The 23,028-nt window shown below is 37.1% G+C and overlaps 1 protein-coding gene across 1 annotated transcript; it reads right to left on the bottom strand.

Annotated features, from left to right (window-relative positions):
• LOC109679443 (olfactory receptor 2Y1B-like) lies at nucleotides 1-939 on the bottom strand. The gene has a single exon (XM_020154647.2). The coding sequence runs from the start codon at nucleotides 934-936 to the stop codon at nucleotides 1-3; it is 936 nt and encodes a 311-aa protein (XP_020010236.2). The 5' UTR covers nucleotides 937-939.
• Between the last annotated feature and the right edge of the window lie 22,089 nt (nucleotides 940-23,028).

Genomic DNA, 23,028 nt, shown 5'->3' on the forward strand with positions numbered 1-23,028 from the left:
CTACTCTGAGTCTCTGCCTTTCCCTAGTAACCTCCACAGAGCCCCCTTTACATCCTTGTTCCTCAGGGTATAAATCACAGGATTGAGCATGGGAGTGATTATAGTATAAAAAAGGGCAACAAACTTTCCCTCACTCTCAGAATAACTACCCTTGGGTTGTAAGTATGTGTAGATGGCTGAGCCATAAAACAAAGAAACCACCAGGAGGTGGGATCCACAAGTCCCCAAAGCTTTTCTGCGCCCAGCCATTGACTTGACCTTCAGCACTGCCCTGGCAATGTGGGCATAAGAGCCTAGAATTAATGATACAGGGAAGACCAAGATTATGGCCCCAGCAACAAACATATATGACTCAGTTCCTCCTGTTCCCTCACAGGCCAACTTAAGGAGCACAGGCATCTCACAGAAGAAGTGATTCAGGTAATGGCCACAGATAGGCATGGCCATCATAAGGCCAGTCTGAATCAGAGTGTTGATGAAGCCTCCCACCCAAGAAGCAATAGCCAATGCCTGGCAGAGAAGGGGGTGCATTATGATTGTGTACTGGAGAGGATGGCACACAGCGGCATAGCGATCAAAGGCCATCACCACTAAGAGCACACACTCAGTTACACCCAGGGAGAGGGTTATGAAGAGTTGGGCCACACATCCTCCATAGCTGATGGTCTGGTCAAGTCCAGAAAGATTGATCAGAAGCTGGGGTACAGTGCTGGTGGTGTAGCAGAGGTCCAGGAAGGAGAGGTGGCAGAGGAAGAAGTACATGGGTGTGTGTAGTCTCAGGTCCATTCGGGAGAGAATGATGATGGTGGTGTTGCCAAAGAGTGTCATGGAGTAGAAAATTGAAATGAAGACAAAAAAGACAAATTCCAGTTGGGGCCAATCTGAGAAGCCCACCAGAATGAAGCCCTGGCCCAAACTAGTATTCAATTTTTCCATAGCCTTTAACTTGCACCAACAGTAAAATACAATTCGACAATGCATCTGATGAAGAATGTGTGAATTAATATCTTATTTCATAATTTTCTTTCCATTTTCTATTTTTCCATTCCGTTCAGTTCTCTTGAATTTTCTTAATTCCGTTCTTCTCTATCATAGTAGTCACTGGATTAGGAGTGATGTGGCCTCTGCTTAGACCCTACTCCTGCTGCTTATTTGTTTCATGACTTTAGCCAGCCAAGCCTGTCCTTTGGATGTGATGCTTCCTTGTCTGAAAATGATGTTTGTCTTCTTCCCCGTGTTAAGACAAGGATCCAAAAGCAGTAATGTGGAACCTATTACAAAAAATTTATTGTGTGAAATGCAAGATTTATATTTTATGATATTCTGTTTTGTTTCTTTTCCTAGTAGAAGTACAGTGTTTTAGCAGATTAGGATGTAGGCTAAATAGGCTGAGATCATAACCTTGACTTCTGCATGCTCATCTCTTCCTTCCGTGTATATGGTTAGCACACAAATCCTAGAAGTTTTTTTGGTAACTAGCTTCTAGCTGTCACAAAGCACTTAGAAGAGTGTAGATCCATCATGGGAAAAAGCATTCCAAAAAATATGTTCTTTATGATGAATTATTGTGCCAAGAATATTCTCCTACTTTTCCAACTGTTGAATCCATCTTTTATTTCCACCAAGAAGAGTTGTTTCCTTCTGTTTAGTTTTCTTCTAGCTCTTGTGATACCCACTGAAATTCTTTAAAATATATTTTTGTGCCTGTCTGAACTGTGAGTTCCTCAGTGGTAGGCAGCACAGTAAATATAAAAATGAATGTTAGTGTATTTCTTTAGGGTGTACAATAGGCATTAAATCAACTTTCTTTCATTCCACATGAGCTTTAAATACATTTTGTTGAGTGAAACATTTGATTCTCCCTTCAAGCTCCCTGAAAAGAAAATTTCTCAATAAAACTGCAAATTTTACAAACACATTTTAATAAATCAGGATGTGATAGTCATATGAAGTTACTTCTTTTTAAAGGGTGATATCTGCTGTTGTAAAATTCCAAACAAATTATAAGATATTATCCCTTTTATTGTGCAGATCTTTACCTCTTTGTCAGGTTTATGCATGCATATTTTAGTCTTTCTGTTGCTGTTGTGCATGGAATAGTGCTATCAAGTTTCCTTCTTGATGATTGTCTAGAAATGTAAATTATTTTTGTCTAATTTATGTATCTTGCAAATTTATTGAATTTGTCTATTATTTCTGTCATTTTTTGTTGCTGCTTTTACATCTCAAGGATTTTCTGTTTATGAAATCAAAACAGTGGTAATTTTGCTTTTTTCCTTCTAAATTGGTTGCCTTTCATTTCTTTGTCTTGGGGAAACTGGATATTCATAAATAAAAAGGATAAAATAGACAAATAAAAATTCAGAACGTGGTTTGAGTTTTACTCATAACACCTGTAACTGTAAAGTACAGTAAAGTACTTTAGTAATATAGTAAAGTGACTTCAGGCAAACATAGGAGACTTATTTTAACATTGGTCTTGGAAAATATTTTTACATATGTCTACAAAAGCACATGAACTAACAAGAGTGAACTCTAATATTAACTACAGACTCAGTGAAAAGGAGTCTCCATCTATGTACATACTTGTAACAAATGTATCACTGTGGTGGAGGATATTGACAATGTGAGAAACTGCAATCTTTTGTGAACCAAACTGCTCTAAAACTAACATCTACTTAAAAAATTCTAAAAAGAATACCAAACAAGAAACAATGAAGATAAATAAATGCTTTCTTAGATAAGTAAAAATTGAAATAATTTGTTTGTAGAAAACTTGCATTGCAACAAATGTTGGAAGTTCTTTGCAGAGAAGCAAAATGATGTAGGTGTGAAACTTGGATCTACATAAAGAAATAACATTAGAAAAGTAATAGGTTTAGATAAAACAAAAATTTTGTCTTTCTTAGTCTTAGGTGATTAAACTGATAACAGTCCATAATTGTCATAGTCAAAATATAGTCTATGATTATAGGTTCATTAATAACAACCAATGATCTTGATGGAATACTTTGTTAGTATAAGATACTAATTACCCTTTAAGCAGTAAATGTTATTGAAAGTAGAGAATTAATTGTAAGTGTATATTGCACATTCTAGGGAAAATTCTTCAAAAGTTTTTGAAAAGAAGCAAAATTGAGAAATTGATATACTAAGAAAGGAGAGTAAATCGAAACCTGTAAAATGATCTTTGATAATATATAGGACAGGCATAAAATGCTGTTCTCCTTTAAGGCTGACATTTTCTTTCCTTTTCTTCTTCCTTTTTTCCTCTTTCCTTCCATTCCTTCCTTCCTTCCTTTCTTTTCTATTTCCATCTTTTTTTTCTTTTTTAGACAGTGTAGCCTCAGATTTCAGATCCTCCTGCCTCAGCTTTCTAGCTAAAGGTTAATATTAATTGAGATAAAAAGAAAAGCAATTCACCTCACCCCTGTTAGAATAGCTATCATCAAAAACACCACCAACAACAGGTGCTGGCAAGGATGTGGGGAATAAGGAACCCTCATACACTGCTGGTGGGAATGCAAGCTAGTGCAACCATTCTGAAAAACAGTATGGAGACTTCTTAAAAATCTAAACATAGATCTGCCATATGATCCAGCAATCCTACTCCTAAGGATATACCCTAAGGAATGTGACTCAGGTTACTCCAGAGGCACCTGCACACCCATGTTTATTGTAGCACTATTCACAATAGACAAGTTATGGAAAGAGCCAAGATGCCCCACTACTGATGAATGGATTAAGAAAATGTGGTATTTATTACACACAATGGAGTTTTACTCAGCCATGAAGAAGAATAAATCTTATCATTTTCAAGTAAATGGATGGAACTGGAGAACATCATCCTGAGCAAGATTAGCCAGGTTCAGAAGACCAAAAATCATGTTTTTCTTCATATGTGGTCTTTAGATCTAGGGCCAAGGCAGTAATGTTGTTGGACTTGGGTCACATGCTAAGGGGAGAGCACATACAGGAGGAATAGGGATAGGTAGGAAACCCAAAACTTGAAAGTGTTTGATGTCCTTACTGCAGAGGAGCTAATACAGTAACCTTAAATTGACAGAGGTCATTATGGGAAGATGACCCAGAAGGAATGAAGAGGTCAGGTAGAGATGAATCAATTCGGGCTATAATAGACTTGTGTGTGGAAGCAATGCTAGGAATCTCTCTGTATAGTTATCCTTATCTCAACTAGCAAAAATGCTTTGTCTTTCTTATTATTGCTTATGTCTTCTCTTCAACAAAATTGGAGCAAGGGGAAGAACAGGTTCTGCCTGGAAGCAAGGGGGGTGGAGGGGAGAGGGAAGGGATGGGGAGCAGGGGGGTGAAATGACCCAAACAAAGTATGTACATATAAATATATGAATAAAGGCAAAAAGATAAGCAAGAGTCAAAGAAATTATGCCAGAAAGAAAAAGTAAGCCATCAACAGAATCCTAGTGTATTCTTGGCATTAATAATTTTTTGCCAGAGTAACTCATTCCTGTATGTTTCAAGTTTACTAAGATCCCCATCAGTGCTTCAATGCTGACAAAATGATTCCAGTGAAATATCTGTATGCCAATCTTGATGCCTTTGTGAGCAACATGGAGAAAATGTGAATTATAAAGACAAAATGTACACTTTTAGCTCAACCAATGCATCAAAGCTCTTTTGTGAAATAGCCAACATAGAAAAGCACATCAGTCTTGAGTTTCCATAAATAGAATATTACAGTTGAATTCAATCATGACCAGCTGTCACTGAAGACTCACTTCCGTGAGCTTCAGTCTTCTTAGGTGTAAAACATAAAATAATTATTTCATTATTATTAGAAGTTTTTAAGAGTGATGGTTGTAATGGCTTATGCCTTTCATTCCAGCACTCTGGAGACAGACACAGGAAGATTGGGAGTTTGAGGTCAGCCCAGGCTACATAGCAAGAAGCTTACTCAAAACAAGCAAACAGACAATAACAAGGAAACCAATTTTCCAAAAATGTTGCTGAATGAATTATTTAATGCAACCCCTGCCCTTGTACCTTCTTAGTACACATAAATATTCCAGAAATAATTGTTTATTGTCCAAGAGGAAAGAATAAAAATCTACAATGTTTTCTCAGTTGGTAACACATTGTTTTTAACCATTTTTGATCTATATTTTTATCACTAATTTTTAAGTGGCATACAGAAGTATTGACTATGTTTGAAATTGAAAAAGCACTTAGAATCATAATTATGTGATATATGTTAGGAGTATAACTCAAAAAAATTGCACTTGATGTACAGGAACCCATAAACCAATAAATGACTGCCAAAGTACATAAGAAAAGACAACATTGAAAGGGGAAAATTGAATGTAACTTCAAAACCTCATTTGGATGAATGGAGAAGGTGATGGTCCAAACTTGTAAACTTGACATCCATTTACTATGAAACTAGAAGACACAGATGGCCTAAAGACATACTAAATAAAATCCCAACTCTAGTTTATAATGAACTTGAAAATCAGCTCCTCCCAGTGTCTTTCTGATGCAGGTCTTCCCTATGCAAAATGCCAAAATATGAACTTGGATAATGAATCCCTTGCCCTCATTTCTTCTTTGTGTGTGAGTGTGTGTGTGTGTGTGTGTGTGTGTGTGTGTGTGTGTGTGTGGTAGTACTGGGGTTTGAACTCAGTACAAAGCAGGCGCTCGACCAATTGAGCCACACCTCCAGTCAATTTTGCTTTTACTATTTTGGAAATGGGAGTCTCAACAAGTATTGGCCCCTGCTAGCCTTGAACTGCAATCTTCCTGACCTTAGATTCCCAAGTAGCTAGGATTACAGGCTTGAGCTACTGGTGTCCGACATGATTTCTTAATTATTATCTCTTCCCACTTACCCTCATCTCTCAGCTCCCTATTTCAATCTCTGTATTTCAATGAGTCTTTGATTCATTATGTGTCATGAATCCAATTCTAGAAATAAGCCATTTTGTAGTCTCAATGACTAAAAATCTGATCAATAAATTTCCTTATTTGCATAGGATTACAGTGTTGTCTCCAGCACAAGAACTGGCACAAAAAAGTGCTCAGATGCCTCCAGCATTGACCTGAACCACCTTTTGAACAGGTCCATAGAAAGGCATGAAGCCCTGAGGCATCTTCCATCTTACTTATCCTCTGGGATGTGGAGAATTGTCCTGCTTACTTGGAATCTGGTTTTGATTTCTTGAATTTTGTGGGCAAGGAGAGATTATTAATACTATGAAACCTCAATCCCAAAGCTTTTCTATCCATCTTATTTCCTTTTCGCTGCCTAATCAAGACTTTGACCCTTGTGTGCCTTTTTGTGAGTTCCTTGTTTGGTGATGTGCCCTGCCAACAGGGTCTGCTGAGAATGGGCTGATCTGCAGTACAACAATATCAGTGCCCACCTGAAAGGTCTCATTAAACCACTCCCCAAAACTGATGCTGGTTACTCCCTGTGTTCAGCACAACTCACCTTGCTCTCACTGCACTGCTGATGTGTCTGTTACTCAGCAACCACATGATGCAGTTATGACACCTTCCCAATCCCTCATATGGCTTTTTTCTACTCCTCTGTATGGACAGTAGCTAGGGTCTGACTCATGACCATGTCTGGTGATCAAGGAAAGAAAATCTTCCAGGGAAACACTTCCATTATTAAAGAGGAATTGTAGCTTACTCCTCACATGGACTCAAATGTAGGTCTCAGATCCCATGCAGTATTCCTAGTCCTATATCTCCCGACTCAGGGAGGCTCTGATCCTAGTCACAATGACTCAGGGACCGGGCAGCACAAAACCTTCACGTGGAGAGCCCCACTGCAAGTGTGCTAGAGAGTGGAGAAGCCTTGTTAGGGAGCACACAGAAAAAAACCCAACACTTTTCAATCAACAGTCCTTCAAATATTGATGAAAATAACCATGGCATACAAGATTTACTATACTCCATATTCCTCTACTGAAGGTGGTAGCTAAAAAATATCCATTTCCTTTCATACTGTCCAAGTCTTTCATTCTAATTTAGGAAAAAAATGTTGCTAGGCTTATATAACTGATTCCTAATGACTCACATTTTCATCCCAATTATCAGTAGGTGTTCACATATTATTCTACAACTTTACACGTAATTAAAAGTATAGGGTTCAATGGCCCATGCTGGTCTGATAGGCTATTGAATACTATGCAAATGCCTGGCTGTAGAATTGGGTTAGAACCTTGGCTACATACATAGAATCAAAAGACAGTGAAATTAATAAGGCATTTGTAAGCATCCAAAATGGGCAACAGGTATTTCTCATTGAGCTTCAGATTAAAATAGAGAATGCTTAAAGACAAGTGTGATGGTGTGTGTCTGTGTTTAAATAAATTATCCTACAGAAGAGGTGATGAAATTTCTTTGTTGTTCTCCTAAAGCCTAAACAGACCAACTAATGACATTTACAAGAGGTCAGATAGTAACTCAATAAGGAGAAAACTTGAAAAAAGAATGTAGGGGTTTAAAATAGACTACCTAAAAATGGAAGAGATATACCTATAACAAAAAAGATGCCTGTTAAAATGGCCTTTCAACATATTGAAAAAATGTTTCTGTGTTAGGTGAAAGATTGTGTCAGATGGTTTGGATCATCCCACCCACTCCTGATCTTATTTACTGTTCTAATCTTAAATAAGCTTTATTTCTTTGTTTGTTTTATGGGACTGGGTTGTAAACTCAGAGCTTCCCCTTGCTATACAGGTGCTCTTTAACTATGTTTTAAATATTTAATCTCTAACCCTTTTCTCCATGAACGAACATAGGAATTTGATATTCGTATATTGGTTTCTCCATTACCAAGTTTGGTGATTTTCTGTATTCATCACTCGGCATGTTTGGGTCTATGTGCTATGATCTTTATAAATAATAAAGTTATGGATCAGAATTCATGTTAAATTTTTTCTAACAGCATATAGTATACCTCCTTCAGCCTAATTTAATGTTATTATCAGATTAAACTGGAACCACATTCAAACCACAGAAATTAATAATCTGTGGGCAAAGAAGGAGATTCCATTAATAATAATGGATTATTCTGAATCCATTTCCACTTCCTCCCATTATGCTGCATATACAGCTCTCTTATTAGTGTTTGGGAGATTATCTGCCTATCAAACCTAACTGGGTACCAAATCATCCTTCTACCCATCTCCATCACTCCCTGCTTTTCTTCCATTCTCTGATTTGGACCCCATTCATTTCACCTTAAAAGTACCTTTTATTTATCCCATAAGTTTTCATCAAACACCCAATGATGACCCACCCAAATTTTCTAGAAAACTAGAAATCCAGGCTAGTAGTCAGTTTAGTTGACATTCAAACTCCTAATTAACAAATTGCTGATTTAATTGTGACTCTGCATACTGAATGCTCTCTCTGTGTGTCATGGGTTCCCTCCTGTTGACTACTCCTCCAAGAAAATCCATCTTGATTTATTTCTACAATGATGACCATTGCTCTATTTTGTGTCTCTGATGTCCACCCTTTGCTTTTTGTTTTAGAGCACTGATATTATAGGATTTGAGTTTTGGAAGGGCTTAAAATAATTTGAAGTCAACCCTTATGATTTACATTTTAAAGAAACTTGTTTTCCTGAGTTTATGGACATGAGATAACAACTTTCAGATAAGAATGTTTTATGATATCCTTTGTGTAGAGTAAGTAGAGGGTAAATAGTTGATAGAGAACAGAAAAACGCTACTGGTTTTTAATTTGTTTTTACATGCACTTAACATTTCTTTGTCCTCAAACCAGGGACATGGCACAATGGAGCCCAGTGATAATTGCCTACTAGAATATTTCTTGATTTGAACTGTAGGTGGGAGTGGCCCACCTACTCAGCACTCACCTGGAGTTCAAGGAAAAAAAATTGATGCTTTGTCCTTCCTCAACTCTATTGACTTCAAGGGAGACATGAGGCCCACTGGAAACTGGTGGCATCTATTGGTATCTGAAAAGACATTTTTCTCTTTAGGTGCCATTTCTCCTGTAGTGGAAAGCACACAGATAAAAGCTCCTGTTCTTGGGAAACCATGAATACATATGGTTCCTCTCTCCCTCAACAGCAGAGACAGTTCATAGCCTCCATGGTAGGAGCATCCTCTACACAGAGTCCCTGTTCTGTTGCTCACCCTAATCAATTGAGTTGGTGGACCATTGGATTACTCTCAATTCTAAGGCTGAGCTTCTGCATTAACTAAACCTGTCCTAACTCTAAGGCTGAGTTCACCAATTTGGCCCTTCAGGCAATGATAAGGCCTCTCTGAAGCAGTAGAGGAAAGTTGTTTACAAAGTGTGACTTTGGAAACCTCTGATCCCCAATGTGGCAATTATAATCAACCTCCTGGCTCTCCATGATCTGCCTTGCAATCCTCAGTTCACTGTAGTCCCCAAACACTGCCCAAAACAAATTGACTTCTTCAGTGTCCTCAGACCTTCTTGCTTGCTCAGGCCACTCTGCAGCCTGGGACTTCTCACTTCCCTGCTTTGACCACTGTCTTACCAGCCCTTCACCAGTCAGTCCAAATTGTATGCCTTATTTGAAGTCTCACATGTTCACCACACCCTATGGAATGCTCATGCATTCTAAGACATGGGTATGACTGATCCAACTAGTATTTTTTTCTGTAAAGTTTGATGCTTTCATTTTTCTTTTACAATAGAATGTCTTATTTATCTTGCCAATATACTTAAAATGCATTCATTAAAAATTATTTATCAAGTAAATAACACTTTTCTACATAATATAAAAGTCAATATTCAAAATTATGTGCAGTCGCTTTTGGAAGCATAATGTTAGTAAATTGCTTGACCATTACTAGGGTTGTGACCTTGGAAAGCTTTCCAGGTATTCTTGAGCCTTGAGTTTCCCCATCAGTGAGATGATGTTAATGTGACCGACATGTCTGCTTACCATTGTCTATGGATTAATGACATTCTGTATGTGAGGTGCCCGGTGTGTGTTATATTCATTCAGCAGGTAGCATTCATTGCATGCCTTCTCTTCATGTGAACAATCTCTATTACTTTCTCTCCCCTCCCCCTACTTCCCTCATTTTGTACAATTTGTATTGGTTTTCATTGGCTCAAATGACTTCTTTAGCTCTTGCTTAATTCAGAGTGTTGCTTAGACTGCCAGCATAATTTGGACCTCCACTCCTCTAATTATATCTAGATTGATCCTGTTTCCAAATAAGGTAACTTTCTGGGGAATTTGGAGTTAGAACTACAACACATGTATTTTGAGGAGTAAACAATACAGCTCATACTCCTACTTTCTGCCAAAAAATAGAAAGATAGAGTTCTTTATGAAAGGATAGGAGCCAGGTGCTATGATGCCAGTCTGTATTCCTAGCTACTCCAGAAGCTAAGGCAAGAGGATCTCCAGAGCTCAGGAGCGTTGAGGCCAGCCTGGGCAAAATACTGAGGCCTGGCCTCAAAAAATACAAGAAAATCTCTAAGATGCATAATTAGTAATTAATATGCTGTTGGCCATGGTATCACATGCCTATATTCCTAGCACTTGGGGAGCTGAGGTAGTTCAGTTAAGAGTTCCAGACCAGCCTTGATTACATAACCAGACTCATTTTCAGAAGAACAAAGGTCATATAAGAATGTGTGAAAGAGCATGAATGTATTTATGTATATTCATTTTAATTAGTCCCTAATAATTTGCACCAGAAATCACTAACATAGCTGGCTGTGGGTAAGTACCTGGGTTACTGGAAAAGAGGGGCGTGAAGGAGATTTTTCAGTGTATATCCTTCTTCTACTCCTTGCATTTTGAACCAGGGGTATATACTATGTACGTATTCTATGTATGATCTGCATATGATGAGTCTGTGATTCACCCCATGGTGCACCTCCCCCACACATACTTCTCAGTCCAGATGTAGTATACAAGAAGATGAGTTGGGGGGGGCCAGGAGGAGAATCACAGACAAGGCTCCAGGAAATTCGGGGCATTAGTGACTGCACAGGGTGCTGAGCTGATGGAGAGATAAATAAAGTTGGGAAGGAATTGATGGATGGGAAGAAATTGAATTGCAAAATCCTTTGAGGTCTCACAAAACAATATATTTTTAGGGACTGTGGTGGGTCAGGGTGATACACAAACTGGCATCTCACAGTTAGACTTCCAGTGTTACTGAGGCCCCAGGGAACACTAGAGTTGAGGGAAGGGAAGGTTCTGATGGGGCAGCTTCTAAGAGAGACTGCTTCCTAGATATCACCTAATACCATCCTGAATCAGTGTGCTATGAGATACGGTGACTTCTGGGCCCAATTCCAGTTCCTTTCTCTCACAGTAACATATTCTCTTTCTCCTCTCCCTAATGCAACTAGTGGACTTGACTCTGGACACGGCTCACCCCATGTTCTAGATTTCAGATCTGAGAACTGTATTCTATAAGGATATTCCTCAGTGTGTTTCCTACATGGGAAGAGATTTTTGAGAATGTGTATGGTGGCTTCTCAGCGTTTCTGATCAGGGAAACATTGCTTGGAAGTGACAGTGTGACAGAATAAAATGTCATGCTTAGGAGTGTCAAGGATAAGCACGCATGGGAAGAAGCAGCAAGTGAATTTGATTTGGATGGAGAAGTATGTCTGGGAGAGGTGCACAATGAGGTGAATCAACGATTCATCATATGCAGATCATGTAGCCTTTGGTATCACTCAGCAACCCCATGTCTGTCACTCATCAGCTCCCTCTTCTGTGCCCACCAAAGACTCTATCCCCCATCACCCAGTCATCCCTTGGTACCTACATGTTTCCAGGCATCCATCCACTCTGGAAACAAGCAGACAAATCTGGCATGTCATTACTCATGTGGAGACCAGGAAACAGGGAGGGGAGAGAACAAGTGGATTGCCATTTTTGGACATGGACTCACAAGAAATCGGATGAGGCCAATAGAACGTCTTTTCAAAATGTTCCTCACCCAGTATTTATTGACAGCTTTGGAGTCTTGACAATTGTGAAGCTCATCACAATTTTTCATTTTTTTATTGTTGTTGTGTGAGGGTACATTGTGGCATTTATAAAAGTTCTTACAATATATCAAATATATCATAGATGAATTCACACCCTCCACCATTCTCCTTTATTCCCCTATCCCCTGATTTCTAGAATGGTTTCAACAAGTATTATTTTTCCATTAACATCCATATGTACATCCTATTTGCATTATATTCACCCTCCCATGCCCTTTCCCCACCTCCTCCTTGCTCTCACTGGTACTAACCCTCCCACCCCAGTTAGGACATGTTCTACCCTCCTATTCTCTGATTTTGTGAAAGAAAACAAAAATGACATTTTTGTTTGATTATGATAGCTACACAGGACAAGGTTGTCTCTTTCAAGAACCCATGGCCTCAGGTATAAAAGTTCGTATGCCTGGGACAGAAAAAGAAGAGATGAATGGGGAGTGAAGAGGAATGGCTTCTCTCCCCTCCTGTCTGTGACATTGTCACAATTCTAAAACACAGAAGAGAATCAAATCATAAGGCAGGACCAAGCAGAGTGTGTGGAAGGAAAGTTCTTCAAGTGACAATGTTCTTACCCAGTTTACCCTGGATTTACCCTGAAAGAGATAGTAGACTATTCTGTGGGGATTCAGACCTGGATCAAGGCTCACATAAACAAGGGAGTGGAGGAAGACACCCACAGGTTCCGCAGCATTCTGGGTCCTCACACCCTCAGAGTGCTCATGAAATCTACTCTTCTTCTACTGCATGAAATGTAACAGTAGGCAAAATTTGTAGACAGTTGTAGAATGTTTCCAAATCTAGATTTCCATCCTAAACCCAAAATATTTTGTTTTCTCTTTAGAGCACATAAATCTTTTGTTTTTAACAAAAGCTCCCAGACATCTAAGGATTGGTTCCTTTTTAAAGAATGGCAAAAGCAACCCAACTGATGCCTTCACTCAACCCTTCTGTCCAGTGTTAAACACAGTAGAGAGCTGATGGGTGTAACCAAGTAGGCCTTGGGAGGACTGTGTATGGAAGGGTCCACACATAACAAGATACGTACTCATTTTTCCCAAATGTTTCCTAAAACACAAACAGAGCATTTAGTGTTCAATACTACTAGAGTAAAGTACAAACTACTAAGAGAAGACACTTGAGGAAAAGACAGTGGACAAACTGCAGGCATGCTGAGATGGAAACACTTGTGATATGTAACCAGAGGGTAGGTAAGATGTCCAGAATTTGACTCAGAATCTAGCTTATTTGGGATAGAAATCCAGTGTTCTTTCTCCTCCCTGTTACCACTAAAAATAAAACCTACTTTATAATGCATTAAGTAGTTGGTTGTTTAAAAAAGGAAGTCTGAGTATGCAAAAGTATCTGGGAAGTCAGTGCTCAGCCATATAAGGTTCGGCTGAGTCTTCCTTCCCTGTATGATGGATCGATCCATTGCCTGTCTACCTATGTCTGTTTTGCTAAACAACAGTGAGAAAATGGGAACAAAGGCATTCAAAACTTATTCAACATAACAACAGTATGAGTATAATTCACAATAACCTATTACATTTTTTATGAAAAACTGTAAGAGAAGAACACAAATTCTCCAATCACAAGGAAATTTTACTGAGAGGTAATGTGGATTTTCCTTATATATAGCAAACAATTATATTAAATTGTCACACAATACCCCATAAAGATATACAATTAAAATTCTAAAAATTAATTTTAAAACACATGCTGACTTATTAGCCTATATTAATTATACAAAGTAATGGGTTTCATTATGATCTTTTCATACATAAACGTAGCATACTTTGATCACATGCACTCCTTTATTACCCTTTTTTCTCCCCCTTTCCCTTTTGCATTTCCACATTCATAATTGTTTCCCTTTTACTTTCATGTACTTTTCCCCCATAAGTTCCACATATGAGAGAAAAACATGACATGTGTCTTTCTGATACTAGATTACTTCTCTTAGCATGCTAATCTCCAATTCCATCCATTTTCCTGGAAATAATACAGCTTAATTCTTTATGACTAAATTAAACTATTTTGTGAATATATATGACATTTCCTCTATCTACACACCTGTTGATGGGCTTTAATAAAAAATACGATATAAAATGTTGGGGATGTGCCTTATGTGTTAGAACACTTGCCTAGCAGGCTCAAACCATGAGTTCTAAACAATAAGAGTAACAAAAATAAAACTAATACTAAAAATGTATGTTTTCACAACAAAATCTACATGTTATTATTAAGAGTGCCTCTCTAACTTCATTCTCACCCATTTGCTGGTGAGCTTCTCTGCTTCTGTGCTGTTTCAGGAGAGACACAGCAGGGAAATGAATACAGAGACAGAAAGACTTCATTTTTAACATTCCCCTTTCCTTTGCACTTGAGCTTTTGGCTCAGAACTTCTCAAAGTGTTTGTTTGTTATGACATGGACCTCATATCAGTTTCCTGACAGGACCATTAGAGGACTGCATGAAGTTAACATAAAGATCCCTTGGTGCATTGTTCAACATCAGTTTTTTCCAGGGCTCCTCATTTAAAGAAACAGTAAAAGACTTGAAAATGCTGCTACAGACAAGGGAAATGACAAGTGCAGCAAGGGTAGCACACCAGGCTTAGATCGAGGAGTCCAAAGGAGATCCATGATAAGGGCTGTTCCATAGGTAATGGATTTAGGAGATGATTCTAAGAAATGAAATGAGAGGGTGGTAGAGTGAAGCCTGAAGGCATGGAGGGTGAGCTAAAGAGCAAGCTGCAGCTGACAGCAACAGGCACCTTCTAGGGAACCTTTAGAGGAATAGTTTAGACAGTGGCTAAGAATCATCTCAGTGAGAATGTGGCAGGAATGGGAATTCATCTGTTGCCTCCCATCATGTTAAATCTCTGGACTTCTGAGTTTCCATACCCTTGGGTCACTAAGTTCCAAATGTTGGAAGAGGCCCTCAGCAGGGGAAGGGGAGAGTCCAATTTCGTAAGGTGGAGTTGTCAGCAGGTGTGAGGCTTGTCCATCCTACTGCAGGGAAGTCAGATTCTGAGTGCATATTAAGAAGCAGGGCTCAGCCTCTTCTAGTTCAGGTTTTTTGGTCATAGACTATGCTGCAAGGTCAAAGTTGATCTAATAACCATCTACTTCAAGAATGTGTGAAAATCATTTCAGAAAAAATATAAAACATATTTAAATTACAAATAATTAGTGATAAAATTTTTCACTTATTTTGGAATTAACATATAAAACCTATTCACGTGCACCATCTACACTTAGATGCATAAATTCATCAATGACTCCTTATGAATTAATCAAGAGAAAATGTTGCAAGTCAAAGAGATTGTGTACAAAGAAGTTGAAGGCTGTGGGCCCCCACCGTATTTGAGCTCTCTAAAAAGGAATTTATTACAGAGTAGTAAGTGTGATTTAAGCCAGGAAAATTTTTTAAATGATCATCAAACAGATGAGCAAGGGAAAAAGGAAAATGGCGCTCACCATTCACACTTGTAGCCCTTGGTTGTGAAGCTCATGCTCTGTGTTGGATATGTGATCAATGATGAGCAAAACAAGCCCTGTCCACATGGAGCAGAGAGATGTGCAGGGAAACCCTTAGAAAACAAATCATCACTCTTGACACCAGATGATGAGGAAAGTTTAAAAATGGAGATGAGAGCCAAGATGTATCAAGAAAATATGGACAAAATGAAGGTAAGGCATGTCAGTAAAGCATTAAATCAAACACTATTAAGGCCAAAATAATGAACTAGAAAGCTCTTATTACACAAGTGTAAAAGTGCATGCTGTAGAAAGTTTATGTCACAGTTTGAATGCACCAGAAGAGACATCACTGAAATAAATATTGGAAAATTTCCTTGTTATAGTGTATAGTACATCTTTCAGATGTTGACAGACCAAGTAAACTACAAAACATGGAAGCATCAGTGCATGTTTGACTTACAGTCAGAGTAGGATGTACATTATATACATTGTCCCTGTATCCATAAAATATTTACAAAACATACTCACATTTGAAGGAAACTAATTGATCAAAACAGGAGATTTATGGTCATACCAAACCTCATTGCATCATTAGAAGAGGGATGGTTGTTAGTTTTAAGTAAAGATGGAAAATGGGCTGTTGTGAATTTTAATGAGGCAGATATTAGGAGGAAGAGAATGTGGGAACAGAATCTCCTCTAGTCAGTGGGTCTGCATTTGCAAAGTGCCTCTCATTCATCTGCATGACAGTTTTACTGAAGCATAGTTTTTCATCTTGAAAATGGGAATATTAATACGATACACATATAGGGAGATCTTTGAGGACTGAGTGAGGTAGCTCATGTGGATATGTTCTGTCAAGTGTAAAGGCATACTCAAGTACCAGTCCTGCAGTGTGGTAAGGAGATCAAGATTAGTGTTCTACTCCTTACATGTCACCTCCTCCCCCAGTCCTGCACAGGACACACTGACATGGGTTTTGCTCAGTTACCATTTGTGTTTCTTTCCACAGGACAGTGGCAGGTAAATGGACCAGAGAAGCCCATCCAGGACTCTGTGGGAGAGGATGGAGGGTTCTCCTGCTTCCTGTCTCCTGCGTCAAATGCTTATCCATGGAAGTGCAGTTCTTCAAAGATCACTTCTCTGGCATAGTCCACTTCTATCAGGATGGGGAAGACAAGAAAGATATGCAGATGTCAGCCTATCAAGGGAGAACGGAACTGGTGAAGGACTTCATTGTGGATGGGCATGTGTTCCTGAGGTTGAAGAAACTCACTTTCTCAGATGCAGGTCTGTATGGGTGCTGGTCCAGCTCCCAGACTCATGAGCAGGAGGCCATCTAGGAACTGCAGGTAACAGGTTACTTGCCTATTTCAGAGAACTCATAAAATCATCCTGGATTTTATAAACAGCTTTATGAAAGAGCTGATTTTTGTATCATTCCTTTAGCAGACAGTATCCTTTGTGACCACTTTGTTATGTCTGTGTGTAGAGTTCTATCATCTTATCACCTGTGTAAATTCTTATAATTACCACATCAAATCATTGAACAAACTTCACCACAAACATCTCTCACTGGTGCCCTTTTTCACCCTCCTCACCACCCCACAAATCAGTGATCTGTTCATCATTATAATTTCAACAATTCCAGAATGTTATTAATAATGGAGTCACACTGCATGTGACCTTTTGAGATTGACTCTTTTGTTTAGCATAATGATCCTGGGATCCATCCAAGATGTTGCTTGTATCATCACTTCACTCCTTTAAATTGTTTTATACAATCATTGGCAGGTTTTTCTGTGGACGTAAGTTTTCATTTCTCTCAGAAAAATGGCCAGGAATGGATTTCTGAGATGTATGATAAGTGTATGTTTAGATTTTTCCTTTTAATTCATATCATGTCTTTGTCAGTTTTGTCTTCTATAACAAAATACCATAGGCTTTGTGGTTAGTACAGAACAGAAATTTTATTTCTCATAGTCTAGAAACTGGAAATCCAAGGTTAGGTTAGGTTCTGGTGAGGACAAGTATTCAGGTTGCCACCTATGGACTTGTCTTTGTAAGTTTACAATTACACTAGGTCCCCGGAATCACAATTCATGAGGGCTCCAACCTCATGAACTAATTAACCTCCAGTATTCTAATTTTGTGATTTCCATTCTAGTTTAGATGTCCTTCATATCTTTCCCTCATTCATTGTTCTGGCTGAAACGTCCAGTGTTCTCTTAAACATAAATATCAAAAAGTGTTCATTGTTGTCTTGGTCCTGATCTTAGAGGGAAAATTTTAGCTCTTTCCCATTGAGCATGATGTTCACTGTGGGTTTGACACGTATGGCCTGAATTATATTAAGAAGCATTCCTTCTCTTCCTAGTTTGTTGAGTATTTTTAAGGTGACAATGTATTGAATATTATCAAATGACTTTTTCTGCACCAGTTAAGATAACCACTTGTTTTTCTTCCTTTTTTCTGTTAATGTGCTGTATTATCTTACATTGAATTATGAATAGGTGTTGAAGTTTGAAAAATACTTGTAATGCATAAAAATGATTATATACTTTTTATTCTTTAGTTTTGTGATATGTTGGATTATATAAATTGATTTTTGAATGTTGTATCACCTTTCTTACCTAGAATAACTCCCAATTGGTTATGTTACATAATTTTTATATGGACTGCTTAAATTGATTTATTAATATTTTTCAAAGACTGCCTTCCAAAATGAATTTGCAAGCATTTTCTTCTCTTCTACTTGTTAGGAAATATTGTGTAAATTTGTCAATAACTGTTCTTTATTTTATTTCTTATTGTCTTTGAGTGTTATGAGTTTTCTTTGTTTTGAAAACTGTTTTTTAGTTTTGGACAGTATTGGGGTTTAAACTCAAGACTTCAAGACTGCCTCAAGACCCTACCATCTGAGCAATGTCCTGAACACATAACTGTTCTTTAAATGTTTTCTTGTCCTTGCCAGTGAAACCATCTTGAAATTTAAAAATCTTTAATATGACATTTCAAGTTATAAATCAGACATTTTCGGTGGTTATACAACTATTCAGATTACATATGTCAACATGACTAAGTTTTGGTGGTTTGTGGTTTTTAAGGAATTAGTGTATTTCTTCCAAGTTGTCAAATATATGAGTATAAAATCTTTCCTAGTATATCTTATTATCCTTTTAATGACTGCATGATCTGTAGTGAAGTTTTCTGTTTTATTTCTGACATTTGCAATGTTTGTAGTCTTGTTTTCATCTTTGTCACGTTTCCTAGAGGCTTGTCAATCTTACTAATTTTAAGAAGAACTGTATTTTTCTCACTGATTTTCTTATTTTTTCCCTATTTGAAATTTTGTTGATTTCTGCTTTTATCTTTATTTGTTTCTTTCCTTTATTATTATCCCTGTCTCTACCTCCACTGTGTTATTCAAGAGCTTTCAGTGTGTTCACTGTGCCATCTTTATACATTGGAGCAGTACATTTGGATATTATTCACTGTCATTCTCTTTTCCTCTCCCACATCCCTAAGTCCTGCAAACAGTTCAACTATATATATATATATATATATATATATATATATATATATATGTATGCATGTATATGATCAAATATTTATTTGTGTGCATATTTATCTTTATCTTTCATGTCTAAATTCAACATTTGAGGAAGAACATCCTTTGTGCTTCTGAACCTGGTTTATTTTGTTAATATGAGGATCCTCAGTTCTATCTATTTACCTGCAAAAGTCATACTTTCATTCTTCTTTATATCTGAATACTGCATTGTATATATATACTGGAGTTTGAACTCAGGGCTTCACATTTGTTAAGCTAGAGTTCCACTTCTTGAGTCCTGTCTCCATCTTCTATGCCATGTTTTTGAGCATATCACTTTGTATAGTTTTCTTAGCAGTTGCTCTGAATATATGGTACATAAAATTTATCACAATTTATTGATATTGACTTTTTCAATATTTTACTTTGTGTAAATGCAGAAACCTTACTTCACTTGATTCCTTTTATGAGCTTCACAATTGAATTAACATTGTATTGAGAATTTCCTTTACTGATATTCAGTATCACATCAGATAAGATAAAAATTATTTTTTATTTGAATCTTGAAAATGATTTAAGAAATCTAAGGGGGATCTTTTGTATGTAGCTTTATTTTTCCCACTTTCAATGGTTTTTATTCATTAAGGATGTTTTACTATTCCTTCCTTTATCACTTTCTTTCAATTTCAGAAATCTTCTTTAGTGATCCTTTAAGACTTGGTTTGGTTGAAACCAAACCAAGAAGAATGTCCTGACAGTTCTTTCCTTTCAGAAATTGCAAAAGCCTGGGGCACTTCGTTTAGGCCTCCCAGATTTCTGATGACATTAAAAAAACAGTTTCTTAATATGTAAAGCAAGATTTCCTCCTGTTGTTTTCCAGATTTTTTCTGTGTTTTTGATTTTTTACAGATAAACCTTAGTAAGTCCAGGTGTAAATTTATTTTGATTTTTCTTATTCAGCATTCTCTCAGCTTTTATGGTCACTCAGTTTTATGCATTTTCACCAATTTGAAAATTTCATGAAATGTTTTTTTTAAGAATTCGCCATTGTATATTTTGTCCTTCTGGGTCTCTGATGACATAATGCTGAATACTTTGAGATTATCCTACAGGCTCCTGAGGATATATTTTTAAAAATCTTCTGATTCATTGTTGTTAAAATTCAGTCAGTTCTATTTGTCTATCCTCACATTCATGGATTATGTCCTGTATCAGATCTGCTTTACTATTGATCCCCTAAGTACATTTTAATTTGTTTTATTTTTTCAGTTATATAATATCCATATGATTTTTTTGCAAATCTATTTGGAGTTAAGTTTTTCCATATTGTTATATGTTTCAAGAGATATTATAATCATCAATATCATCATTAGTATTATTTGTCTGTATTGAGGATTGAACTCAGGTCCCTGTGCTTGCTAGGCAAGTGCTCTATCACTGAAGCCATGCCTCAAACCCTTTTAGCTTTTGCTTATTTTTCAGATATAGTCTCACTCTCTTTGTCCAGTGCACCCTAGAACAACAATCCTCGTACCTCCACCTCTGAAATACCTGGGACTACAAGCATGCACCACCACACCTGGTCTATAATCATTTATTGAAGCATTTTTGTAGTAGTTCCTTAAAACTCTTTGTAAGATAATTTCCAACATCTGATTAATTTTGGTTTTGGTATTAGTTGATTGTTCTCAATGATGACATTTTCTTGGTTTTCAGAATGATTGGATAATTTTGGTGAAAAAGTGAACATTTTAAATATTATATCAACCTACACCATTCATTCATCCATTTCCCTCAAATTATATTTATAAGACTGTGTGAATTGGGCAAGATGTGTGGAATTTACCCAGAATGGCAAATTTCTGTCTGGTGTGGGGAGATGGGTAATACCAAATAATCAAATAGGCCTTAATTCTATAAGGAGTGCTGACCTTAGTGTCCAAATCATAAATGGAAGTTAAGCTTAACCCTCATTGGATCTAACTAGTCCTTTGAATCAAGATCCCGAACAACTCTTTTGTCCACCTCTCCTTTCTTATCTCTTCCACAGCCATTGCCCTTTTCATCTCTCATCTGAGTGATACATTGATTGTCGACTGGGCACCCTTCTTTTTAGGAGTACCTGAAACACAATTTCATGATGCTTTAGTGTGATTTTCTAGATAATGATAAATCATAACAACCACCTGGTGGAAACCAGTCATAACCCTATAGTGGCTTCAGTACCTACTATGCTTACAGGGTATGCTCCACATTCCTTGAGTCACTGCATTTACTGATTCTGTGGTAGTCTCAGACCTCATTTCACATCCTTTTCTTGCACACTACAATCCAGAAATACCAAATGCTTTCAAGACATTTCTTGAAAGCACTATGGCATATACACACTGGAGTCTGTGGAATGTACTTACCCCTTTGCCTGAAATTTTTCTCTATCTCCTCTACTTTTCTAGCTATAGAAACACATTTATGTGATACAGCAGGGTACAAATGTCACCTCAAGGAAGCTATGTCTTCCCCTACAAGTTGTTCATTTTCTCCATGTGAGTAAGAGGGAAAACGAGAAATAGAGGGCTGTTTTGTGGATACGCTTGAGGAATCTGGCTTAGGAGAGTTGTGGTCTTGGGTTATGACCGTGGTTTTCACTCATCTTTTTTTCCCAGAGATGGGCTCAACTCCTCTCATTTCCATTGTGGGATACATTGTTGGAGGCATCCAGCTACTCTATCAGTCCTGTAGTTGAATATCCCAGCCCAGAGTCAAGTGGGAAGATCCAGAAGGACTTGAACTACTCACAGACTCCAAAGTGAATAAAGACATACATGGTCATTTCCATGTTGAAACCTCCCTTATAGTTTAAGAAAATTCAGGGAACATATCATGTTCCATGCAACTCACTGACCAGAGCCCAGAAGTGAAATCGAGAATATTGATAGGAGGTGAGTAGAAAAGTGCAGGTGCTGTGTAGCACTTTAGAGGAAAAGAGTATGTCAGGATTGTTTAGTATTGTCTTATTTTAATGATTAGTTTTGAAAGTCAAAATAAATGAGATATAAAATGCATGATAAACATTTGATTGGGGAAAATGGATTAGCTGACTGTTGTTAACATTAGGATTAAATGTTTCCTTCACCAGAAGATCACCCACACAGGAACTGTTTGGAGGGAAGCTAGCAGGAAAGGGGGAAGACAAAAGAGGGTGATGGGGAGGTGTGATCTAAGTATATTATAGGCATGTATGAAAAAAGAATGCAGAAATCAATCAAAATTGTTTTCAAAAGGGAAGGAAATGGATACGAAAGAGTAATTGAGGAGGTGAATATGTCCAAAGTACATTAGATGCATGTATGGAAATACACAGTGATCACTTTGCATAATTAATATACACTAAAAAGTCACTCCATGTAGAACTTCTCCAAACTTAATATATACAAAAGTTAATAAAAATAAATTTAGAATCAATAAAAAATATTTATTACTTATTTTTTAAAAAGTTCTTAGTTTGTGAAACAGAATAAAATAAAAATATAATTTCAGGAATCATTTAGAAAGTAATAGAATAATTAATGCTACCCCAAATATTCCAGTAATTACAATCAATGTGAAGAAGCTTAATTTGCCAACCAAAACACAAAATTGTCAGATGGCATTAAAATGAGCAATTGTTGCACTCATGAGAAGAAAGGTATAACACGTGAGTTATTTATTGAAGCATAAAATGGAAAAAATATTTGAGAGAAACATTAATCAAAGGAAAACCATAAGATAGATATTAGTGTCACAAAAAGAAAAAAGTTTTAAGTAAAATTACTAAAAATAAAATTATTTCATAGATATAAAAATTTTATTCACCAGGGAAATATAAACATTTTAAATATAAGTGAACCTCATATATTTAACACCTATAAAGCAAATATCCATGGAAATGAAGGAAAAGTTGGCATGTTGTGTGTTCCAAAAATGATTAGGTAAACA

This window comes from Castor canadensis, chromosome 16, assembly GCF_047511655.1.
Source record: "Castor canadensis chromosome 16, mCasCan1.hap1v2, whole genome shotgun sequence".
Taxonomy (NCBI): Eukaryota; Metazoa; Chordata; class Mammalia; order Rodentia; family Castoridae; genus Castor; species Castor canadensis.